The following is an 11,543-nucleotide window of genomic DNA, read 5'->3' on the forward strand; positions in this document are numbered from 1 at the left end:
CGACATGGCAACACCATGTGAGCTCTATACGCAGATCAGCACCAGCTAAATCTGACAGTGATAAAAAAAAAAAAAAATCATATTTAATTATTTTATTTTTATTTTTTGAATTTATATTTAGAGAAGGATGGTGACATCTTATTGTAATTATGTTGTATTTTATGAATGAATTTAAGTGCGTCAATGATCTTTTGGAGCAGACAATATTTAAATGAGTAATATGTTGTGGAGGTAAATGAACACTTTCAGGACTTCAGATTAAAAGCATTATATCGTTAAAGGAGGATGGGGAGCTGGTTCCTAAGGTCTTACAGTGTGATCATGTTGAGCAGGGTTTTCAGTGAGCAGCAGACTGTCAGAGGGGGGCGGGGTGAAGCCCAGCTGACATCTTCAGACTACAGAGCTGACTGTTGCAGAAGGATGCTGTATGTCAAGCGGGCAGGTAACAGTTAACTCTGCCACAAGTGGGAAAAATATGTTGAACTAAACAAGAGTTGGGGAGAGAAAGCTGGATTTCCTGAGCACATTCAAACTGCATTAACGGGATTATTATCTCTTTGGCGGCGAGAGGAGAAATTAAAAAATATGTAGGAGCTGTGCGTAAAAATCCACAAGATTCCTGCGAGGGGTTGACCGTCGGAGGGAGGATTGTGCCAAAGTGCGACTTGAGGAGCAGCTTATTCATGCAAATTCATAAAATCATAGGCGTGCCTTTGGGCGATGGAGTCACAGCCGGAAAAGCAAACCCCCTCCTGGATCATCAGCGACCTTCAAAGACTGTGATGCGCAGCGCTCGGACGCATTGACAGTGGCACCGGGGACAATGTTTTAAAAGCGCAGAGAAAGAGAAGAGAAAGTTAGGTCTCGTTTTCTACACGCTCCTAGACTGGCTGCACTTCTTCGTCAACACAACCACCAGCTCAGTTGCTGCGCCACTGGATCTCCAGCCACAGACTTTTTGCGCAAACTGCTTCAACTATCACTATTTGCCTTGGGTTTTTTAATTTCTTTTTATTTTATTTCTACATGTTTACAGTCAATTCGGACGACTTCAGATACTAGGAGTCCTGATGCGGATGAAGTTGCTGCCACCCTACTTTAAACAATCCACGCAGTAAAGAGATCACTGATTTGTTCCTATTTTCAGAAGACTATTTAATTATTTTTTTATTTTATTTAAATCGCTGAGGACTTTTCACTCTTCACCATGTCAGAAGACGACAGTAGCTCCACCACCAGCTACATGTCTGACACCGAAGGCAGCAACGTTAGCGTCCTCAACTGGGAGCAAGTGCAGCGGCTGGACGCCATCCTGACGGAGACCATCCCGATCCACGGCCGGGGGAACTTCCCCACTCTGGAGATGCAGCCGCGGCAGATCGTTAAAGTGGTGCGTAGTCGGATGGAGGAGAAACAGATCCACGTCCGGGACGTTCGGTTAAACGGCTCTGCAGCCAGCCACATTCTGCACGGGGATAGCGGACTGGGTTATAAGGACCTTGACCTCATATTTTGCGCAGATATGAAAGGTGAAAGTGATTTCCAGACTGTGAAGGACATAGTTTTGGACTGTCTCCTGGATTTTCTACCCGACTGTGTGAATAAAGAGAAAATAACCCCGTTAACGTTAAAGGTACATTCACTCTGTCAACTTTGTGTTGTTGTTTTTTCTTGTTTCAGTTGTTTACGTTTAGATACCTGATAAGAATTAATGGCGTTTGTGCCTATTTGGCTTCATGACCATTACGCGCAGCTCAATGTGCAGTTAGATTAGTTTAGTGATAGTAAAATGATGGTTTTCTATAGTTAAGAGGATTGACTTAAACCAATTTGGAAAGGATCCTGAGCTCAGCCACCTAGATCCCATATCCAAGTACATTCTATGGTCTTTAATATTGGGGTCAATAGTAATAACATAAGATTTAAAACTCAGAGTCATGCAGCTATTACTGAAACATACAGAACATAGCTGCACAATGCAAACCTTAATATGCATGCACATCTGCAGGATTCTTTATTATTGTACATTTAAGGTTATCTACCTAATGTGTATGCTCTTTCTCTCTCCCTCACACACACAGGAAGCCTATGTGCAGAAGATGGTGAAGGTGTGTAATGACTCAGACCGCTGGAGTCTCATCTCCCTCTCCAACAACCGAGGAAAGAATGTGGAGCTGAAGTTTGTGGACTCTCTCCGGAGGCAGTTTGAGTTCAGCGTGGACTCCTTTCAGATCAAATTGGACTCCCTGCTGCTGTTCTACGAGTGCTCAGAGAACCCAATGGCCGAGACCTTCCACCCCACCATCATGGGCGAGAGTGTGTATGGGGACTTCAGCGAGGCCCTGGACCACCTACGTCACAAGATCATCTGCACCCGGAACCCGGAGGAGATCCGAGGCGGGGGACTGCTGAAGTACTGTCACCTGCTGGTGAGGGGTTTCCGGGCCGCCTCCGAGTCAGAGATGAAGTCCCTGCAGCGCTACATGTGCTCACGCTTCTTCATTGACTTCCCTGACATCGGCGAGCAGCAGCGCAAGCTGGAGTCCTACCTTCAAAACCACTTTGTGGGCCTGGAGGACCGCAAGTATGACTACCTGATGACCCTCCACGGAGTGGTCAACGAGAGTACAGTGTGCCTGATGGGTCACGAGAGGCGGCAGACCTTAGGGCTCATAGCCATGCTGGCGGTGCGCGTGCTTGCAGAGCAGAATGTCATCCCCAATGTGGCTAATGTTACATGTTACTACCAACCTGCTCCTTATGTGGCAGATGGCAACTTCAGTAACTACTACATAGCACAGGTTCAGCCGGTGTTTGCTTGCCAGCAGCCTGCATACTCCACCTGGCTGCCGTGTAACTGAGTCAGCCCCGAGGAAAAGGTGGAGGGAGAGAGTCTGATTTGTTTAAACAGGAGTGAGCAGCATAGTCGCCGCCTCAAACCTGCCCAGTGTTTGACAGCTGACAGAAAAAAGGAGTCTTCTTTTTAATGTTTTGCATCAAAGCTTGTGTTTTTGTTCATACGTTAAGTATGAGCAGTTGGCTTTCACTTCAAGTACGTATCTCAATGTGAATATCTCACATTTCTTGAAACGCCAACATCATTCTGATCCTGCCCAGGCCAGCCAGGTTTGGAAAAGACTAATTTGGGTAGCTTGGAATTAAAGGCTAAATGCAAAAGTGCGATGGCCTTGAATGCAAGCAGCAGAACTGTCATCAAAACTGCACAAGACTGATTGAATCTGTCAAGAACTGATTAGCCAGCACGTTCCGGCAGCAGACCAAACGGCTGCATCAGTGCCCTGAAGTTGACAGCTACTCCACACACACACTTACACACTCGAGGTGAAATCAGAGGTGTGTGTGCAGGGCTCCAAAACGAGCACCCTGGACTCTGCTTTACGTCAGCTCAACTGAGGTGAGATGAAACTAGTTTGGGTATCAAACTGGCATCTCCGCCTTGCATTTGGATATAATTATGGTTGTTTACAGACCAAAGATTTTTTTGATTGTTTCTAACATTAAAACCCGATTTTGATGGGGGAAAACAAACAAAATATGAAGCTATGTCTATTTGTATATGTGAACATCTGTGTGTTTTAAGTGCCTATAAAAGAATGAGCAGGCCATATGATTTTTGTGAATTAGCCCCACTCTTGTTTATAGTCAGGCACACAAGACAATAGCACCCCAGAGGCTTGTGAATGTATAAGTGAAATCATGCAGTCAGTGTTTGCGTATGTTTGGATGAAAAAGAGCACCGTGTGTTAGTGTGGATTTTGCAGTAAAGTAGCAGTCACTTGTGCAATTGTTGCAAGATTCACATTTTTCACGCAGATATTTGGACATTTTTATCCAAACATGCTGTATTGCATGTCCCAAATTAACAAAGGCGATGTGCATTTGTTATGAGAACGGATGACAAGCATTTCAGATCATCAGCAACACAGAAATGTTCACTCACACAAAATTTCCTGTATATTTTGTACAGTGGTGCTTCTCTTTTTCTCATCCGAGAAAAAAAACAAGTTCACACAAGAAGTAGTTAGGAGACTGAGGGAGAGGAAAGACTGCATTCAGAGAGCTGGTGTCTGTTCCCTACGCTTCCTCCTACAGTAGAAGGATATTTGCAGAGACACCTCAGATGATGAGACACTATTTGCTGTAGCACCCTGGCAGGGAATTCCTCAGCTGCTGCTGAAGAGCTTGAACTTAGCTGGGGTTGGGTCTGCAGACGCTCTGTTCAGGGTTCAGAAAATGTTGTGCCAAACATTTTTTTGGTCCCACTTATAGCCCCTGAAGTTTAATAGAGCCATATGTTGACGTAGAGAAAGTTGCTGTGTTGATATAGAAGACGGGTAAACAGACAGGAGAGGGAGAAAAAGGGAGAGAAAGGAAAACGTTAAAAGGCAGGAGGGAGAGTGAGTCGGTCTGGAGAGATGGGTGCAGCTGGTGATGGGGTTTATCTCTCCGGGGCTACCATGCTTTACTGTACAAACTGTCTCTGTTGAGGTCAGACTACAACTTCACGGACAGTGCTGCAGCTCTCCCCTTTTTTCAGGGAGACCAAAACTTTCTGTTATCAGCATTTGCTCTCTGTTTTAATCATGTGATTGTTGTTATAAAACGAGTGAAAGAAAACTGCATTCAAACCAGCTTCAGGAGACTTTAAGTTGCAACCTGTGTTTCATCTGTGAGGTTGCTTTAATGACGCTTATTCTTGTTTTTTAAGCTTCATTTCACACCATTTTAAAGAACTGTGTACATATATGATTACATGCTTCAGCTTTGCCAACTCACTTACTCCTTGCAAACTATCCTGCAGCCTTTACTGATGGCAGATAGAGAAAATAAATGGTAATTACAAGCATAAAAAATGGTAGTTTAGGCCCAGAAGACCAGCATCAACTCAATACTGAGTTGAAAAGAGAAGTTCTCTTGCTGAAAAATCATTTCTTTCTCATCTTCTGATTCTGATAATCCATAACTGCTCTGTTCAGCTGTTTCATGTTCTCAGCGACTGTCCACGTCAATGATATCCTTTGGATTGTGCAGGCAATGTATTGTCATTTTATACTCAGTGAAGTCCAGCTGACTAGCTAGCTAGCTCCAGTCTGCCTGTCAGTTAGTGATCGTGCCTGTCAGTTAGAGATCGTGGGTTACTGCATTGTCTTGTATGCGTCGTCTCAAATATCTGTTTCTGTCCATGCAGTCTTTTGCAAATCACACTTTGAAAAAGACAGAAAAAAAGATCTTTGTCTTGTATGTATATTTTTTATGATTGTTATTTTTATAAATGTATCAGACACTGCGGGTGTTGCAGTGCTTTTGAATCTGTGATTGGGCTTCAAAGGATATGTTCTCAATAGCTTTTTTGCTATATTATGTTATGTGTCCAATGGGTCAAAAGGTTAAAGATGTTTTCATCAATAAAATATCTGAAAACCAGATTTGTCACGCCTCTTGTTTTCCTTTTAATTGTCTGATTTTAAATGAAGTTGACTGCACTGGTTTGGTCCAGAAGGAAACCTGCCAAACATGAGAAAACGCTCATGTGTTGACACACTTCAGATTTCTTTCTTTTTTCAAAGGACAGTGAGAGTGTCTCTTTTCACTGACGTTAGCCATTCAGTGGCTTTCAGATGGGTTTCCCTGCCCACTAACTCAGAGAGGCAAATCCCTGCCATGGCCTGGCGGGCCCAACAGGCCCAGCCAGAAACCCGTCCAGAACTGGCCCGCTGCTGCCAGAAAGAGCTGTTGTTGAATGTGAGGGGATTTGCATCCACCCAAAAAAGAGACTTCGACGCTTTTGTAGAGTGAATATCTTTGCCTGCTCATCAAATTCTCTCTGTTAACAGCCCCCCCATACTCCGACAGCAATGCAGTGACGATCAGCGCTAAGGCCTGCAGAGACCAGAGTCCAAATGTCTCATGGTTGTCAGGCTGAAACAAAACTCTCCACAACAGAGCTGACACTGTCACACAGGTCACATGACAAACTGTCCTAGATACAGAGGGATATAGAGAGGAAAACACAGAATGAGTAAGAGATGCGCTGTATGACACAGTGCTATATATAGCAAACATGATAAGGACATTATCGCTTTCACTTAAGCGCATTTACAGCTCATTAATCTGAGACACTGAAGGAACGATTGACATGTTGAGGCTGAGAGGAATGCACACAGACATAGACATAAACATGTATGTTCAGCTGGTCTGGCTAGTAGCATATTTAATGTTGTAATAGCCCTCTTTGAAAAAGGCTAGGATCACATTTTTTCCAAGTCAACCTTAAAACAACGCAAGCATGTTCATATGTGCATTAAAAAAGCGAGAATTATGTAATAAATACACTAACTTTGGAGGATAGCAACTTAATTTGACCACAGATTATCATGAACTATGGAATATAACTTTGCACAGATCGAGAGCTGTGGATTTTCTCCCTGTCACTTACACTGGAATCACATGAAAGGATCTTTTAATGACCAGTATGGACAGGAGGAACAATTACAGCAACCACAAACACTTTCAATCCACACAAGGGTATGCAAGTATTGTTTTAAGACACACTTTAAAATGTTCACACCATGACCCTGTGTTACATGTTAATGTTATGATGCAGAGAGGTCATACTAATGGAAGGCTACCTGTGTCAGCACCCATTTCTGGCATATAAAGATAGATTTGCTTCTTTGATATCTTACAAATTTGCCCCAACTCCATCAGTCGCTTTTGTTCAACTTTTGACACCCACACACTTTACGACTTTCAAAGTTTTCAGATTGCTTTCCTGATCACATACAACAGTCTGTCTTCAAGTTGTTGTAGTTCACACTTTACATGAGTTGTCAGCGTCAGGGTATCACACATAAGACATTTCACTAGGATTAAACCTTGACCGTTCTGCTTGCTAATGTTCTGTTGCAGGTGTTATGACTCCTACCCCTGATATTTCCTTTGGCCCATATTTCGCGCTATGATTGGCTTTAGAATTGTGGCTGCTGTCATTGCCGGTCAAAGCAAATTTCACACCAAAGGATTTGGACTTGCAGACAGGTCCAGACATTTGACCTGCTAATAGCTCTCGGGCATCTGCGACACATCGGTGGATCTCTCAGATTGCGTCTGAGAAAGTGCTGATTTGCCTCTGATCTGAAGCTTTTGTTGGAAATTTCTAAAAACTGTTGAGGAGTAGGAAATCAGTGCTTAAATTGTGCTCCGTACACTTGACATCAAGTGGGTTCATATTTTCAGCAATCTCACACAAAACATTGCTCTTTAAAACCGCAATAATCAATTCACAATGTTTAATGTGAAGGGTGTCACTTGGAGAGATGAAGACACAAAGAATTACCACCTGATTCTGCAGTCATCCTCCACTGCACAGCTTCTTTCAGCTCATTGTTTTGGTTTAAAGACCCAAAAACTTTATTGTTTTGGTTCACCTTGATGCTCTCATCCACTTAAGCTCTAAAAACCCACTGTACGCCACCCGCTCAGCTCAAAACCACAGACAAAGCTAGCGACTAGCTGGTAAAGATCGTGAAGCATTTAGCTTCCCTCTGTTTATTTCCCTGAGGAGTTGGTAGAGACCAAAAACAGTAAAGTGAATATTGGACACAACTCTGAATGAATGCTGCTGTTGCTCTGTGTCTGCTCAGTGTGCAAATAGGCAAACACTTTCTCTACTTTAACTTTATAAGGTAATAATATGTCAATGTTGTGCTTACAGCTTTTACACTGCCCCCAAGTACTGGATATAAATGCCTGAGACCTTGGCTAGAGAATATGAGTGATAATGAGCTTAAGAGTCTTTTAATCAAAGACTAGTATCCTCAATACCTAAAAACACTAAAACTATCTAACATCAAAGCGGTGCTGAAGTACACAACATCACACCCATCATCTTTACCTTCAACCAGCAGGAATGCTTTTGCTTAATATGTCTTATACCTTGAGGTGCTTCTAGTCTCAGTCTTAATTTCAAGCATGACTTTACTTAATCTCTTCTTAAGAACCCTTCTCATTTGTGGTTTGCTGTAAAGAAGTCAGATTGATGCAACAACGGCGCCAAAGGGCCTAAATCTCAGGTCCTTAATTTGAGATGCGGCATCAAACAAAATAGCCCTCTTAATTTAAGGGAGCTTTGATTTTAAAGTTTAAAGAGTGAGTTGTGAAAGACTCTTACCGCAGTAGCCAGCTGGCGGAGGGTGATAGCTAAAGCCGACCACAGAGTGAATCCACACAGTATGTGCCAGTGAATGTCTTTATAATAACCTGTTTACCTTTGAATAAAAGCTTAGACACTTGTCATTCATCCTCCAGCGCCTCGTCCCTCCTGCTTGTCTGAACGCTCAGCTGCTCTCTAATGGCTTTTCCACTGCAAGGTTCGGGATTTCTCTCCTTTTCCCTTCTGTATTGCTGTGAAGAATTTTTTCCAGATGAACGTTTTTATGGAATAAGCGGGAATTGTTTGGAGGGTGGCTTGACCAAACTTGACCAAATTTCATCATTATATTTTTTCACTTCCTTAAGGAGTGTGGGATAACGCTGAGCAGACAGGATGAGAGCAGAACCCCCCCCACACACATCAAGCGGGGCTTGTAAACAAATTCCAGAGGGGTGAGTTTGTACAAACAGTAAGGAATCATTCATCATGCGTGTTAAAAGCCATGTGGGAGATAAAGAGTTCGAGTGAAAGTCAGCTGCAGGTCAGACAGCTGGACCTACAGCACACTACTGTTCTTAGTAAAACATCAGAATGGGTCTGGGCCTCAGCTCTCACCATGCCTCAAAACAACAACCTGCCGCAAACACCGAACACACTTACACCATCAAATACGTCACAGGCTCTTCAGGCTGAGCCAGGCTGATGTATCTGCATGAGATTACTGGCTGGGTAATACTGGCCTTGCATTGATCATAAGGTTGCACACACAGGAAATGTATGGTTATCATACATGGTTATCAATTTTTACTCACTGTAGCTGTCACCTGCTTCACCACAAAATAGCTAAAACTTTCACTGACGGAAAACTTGTATTACCACGTTGCAGTTGTATGCCTCATGAACCAGTGAAGGTACACTTACAGTTTGCATCTATGTCTGTGAAAACATGGATGCTTCACACCTCCGCCCGGCAACACAGATGATCTATACAATTAGCACAGTTTCGAGGTTGGCACCCAAGATAAGTGTCACCAACTCACTGATTCCCCTTCTGTTCCTGAGTTATGGTGGTAAATAATGTTCATAAAAGTGTTTTTGCAGAACATTATGATGACACAGTGAGGCTGACCTTGTGGATATATAATGTCATCATTTTTATCCTAAAGACATTTGTGTGAAATTTTGTCATAATTAGCACATGAATTCTTGAGTTATGGCCAAAAACTTGTTTTGTGAGGTCACACTGACCTTCATACTGTAGTCCAAGTGGATGTTTGTGCCAAATCTGAAGAAATTCCTCAAGGTGTTCTTGCAATATTGTGTTCACAAGAATGAGACAAACAAGGTCACAGTGACCTTGACCTTTGACCACCAAAATCTAATCAGTTCATTGTTAAGTCCAAGTGGACGTTTATGCCAATTCTGAAGAGACCCTCTCAAGGCATTCCTGAAAATGGGATGTACAGATGGACGAATGGATGGACAACCTGAAACATAATGCATGTGGCCATGGCTATCGCTGCCCTAGAGATAAAAAAATGTATATAATGTCCTGTTTAAGTTAAGGCTCTTTGTGTGAATGATGTATTTCTTTGCCTCTTTGTGTAGCCTGTCCTTTTTTCAGGTTATGTTGTCTTTTTCTTTTTACGGGGTTTCTTCCATTTTTACCCTTTTTTGGGGGTATTGTCCTTACCCAAACAAGGGACTAAGGACAGAGGGTGTCATATGCTGTACAGATTCTAAAGCCCCCTGAGCAAGTATTGATTTGTGATAATTATTTGTTACTAGGTGTCAGGTCTGCAAAGCCTTTTAGTATCTTTCAGCTTGTTTTCGTTTCTGGCCCGCAGTTTTATTATTTTGGTTGAGTCTCACCACTTTCATTAACCTTGTTTACTGTTTTCAGCCACAAAAGTCTCCTCATGTACCAAAGCTGGCAGCTATCTGGCGACGATAGTGGATTATGTAAGTGCATTTAGCAGCTAAAGAGCTGGATGTTTTTCTAAGGAGTTGGTGGAGACCAAAACAGAGTTAAAATTAGACTGAATATTGGACTTCCATGTCAGGTGAACAGAAAAATCAAACCAAATGAATGCTCATGTTTGTCTGTTAGCTGGATGTGCAAATTGCAAATGTTTGCTAACACGTTAGCAGAGGCCACTATATATGGTAATCTAGGCATACTGCTATCTCACCCAGCACCACTGAGCTAGCCAACGTTACAGCTCAGCCGAGGAGGATGCCATTAATGTTTATCGCACGCTGACACAAGCAGGAGCCTCTTGTCGATGAGTAGATATACGCTTCCCTCCATGTGGTGATGCGGTTGGCAGGTGTAGTTTGGTAGAAAGAAAATAGTTCCTAATGGACACTGCTCACAACAAGGTCTGTGGATTATCTGAGTAACCAGGTCATGATTTCTGGAAAGAGACATGTATTTTGATTTTGCAGTGAACTGTCCTCCCCACCCCCATATTGATTAAGTTGGACTTTAAGAAATAAATAAAGTTGTACTGAATGAAAAACTTCAAATTACAAAATAAAGTGCATAAGCCAAATTATTTTTCTCTTCTTCACTGGAAGTTCACTGCGCACACCACCTCAGCTGTCTATTGCGTATAGAGAGCTGTACTTTGTAATCAACGTCATTTCAAATGAATGAGAATATAACGTCTTGAGCAGCAGCAATATTCATTCCTTGAAAACTATTCAAAAGGTCATAAGTAGGCCACAAAAAAAGAAGCTCAACTACAGTTCCAGGAGAAATTGTTGAGTCACTTCCACAGTAAGTATTTAAAATCCGTGAGCAATAATTCAAGTGACAGCATCTGCAGACATTCGTTCTGCTGTAAGATTTCATGTTTGTTGTGGTGACTGGTTGTGTGTTTTCCAGCATATCTGGAGCAAATACGAGCTGACCTGGAAAGGTTTTTGTGGCACAAGGCGTGTAAAACAAATGGTAATGTAAGACAACTCTATATGTTACACCAGTTTAGTGTTGACCTGTAGGTAGCCACGTACAGGAAACACAAAGGAAACCAGACACTGGAAGAGATACAAAGACATAGAGGTCAGCAGCAGGTGTCGGTGGGAGTGACGGGGAGCTTGAAGGCTGTTGTTGCTGATATTTGAAGATTTATCGACTCCTGTTAAAATATATCTCAGCTGACAGCGTCAACAGAGAGGAAATACTGAGCTGAAACAACTGAATGGAGCTGAGTGATTCATGGATCCTGGATGAGGTTATAGGCGTGGTGGGAGTAAGAGAGGAGGAACAAGGTGGGAAGGGGGGAAAAATAGTGTGTATAGACAAAGAGTAGTGGATCATGAAAGAGACAGAGAGAGAGAGAAGGTGAGGGAGTGTGGGGAGGGA

At 42.7% G+C, this 11,543-nt stretch overlaps 1 protein-coding gene across 1 annotated transcript; it reads left to right on the plus strand.

The window, feature by feature from the left end:
- Nucleotides 1-448: 448 nt before the first annotated feature.
- On the plus strand, nt 449-5,410 carry tent5aa (terminal nucleotidyltransferase 5Aa). The gene is made up of 2 exons (XM_050046467.1): nt 449-1,633; nt 2,082-5,410. Exons 1-2 carry the CDS (start codon nt 1,208-1,210, stop codon nt 2,859-2,861), a joined length of 1,206 nt encoding a protein of 401 aa, XP_049902424.1. The 5' UTR covers nt 449-1,207; the 3' UTR covers nt 2,862-5,410.
- The last annotated feature ends 6,133 nt before the right edge of the window (nt 5,411-11,543 follow it).

Source organism: Epinephelus moara, chromosome 6 (genome assembly GCF_006386435.1).
Source record: "Epinephelus moara isolate mb chromosome 6, YSFRI_EMoa_1.0, whole genome shotgun sequence".
NCBI lineage: Eukaryota > Metazoa > Chordata > Actinopteri > Perciformes > Serranidae > Epinephelus > Epinephelus moara.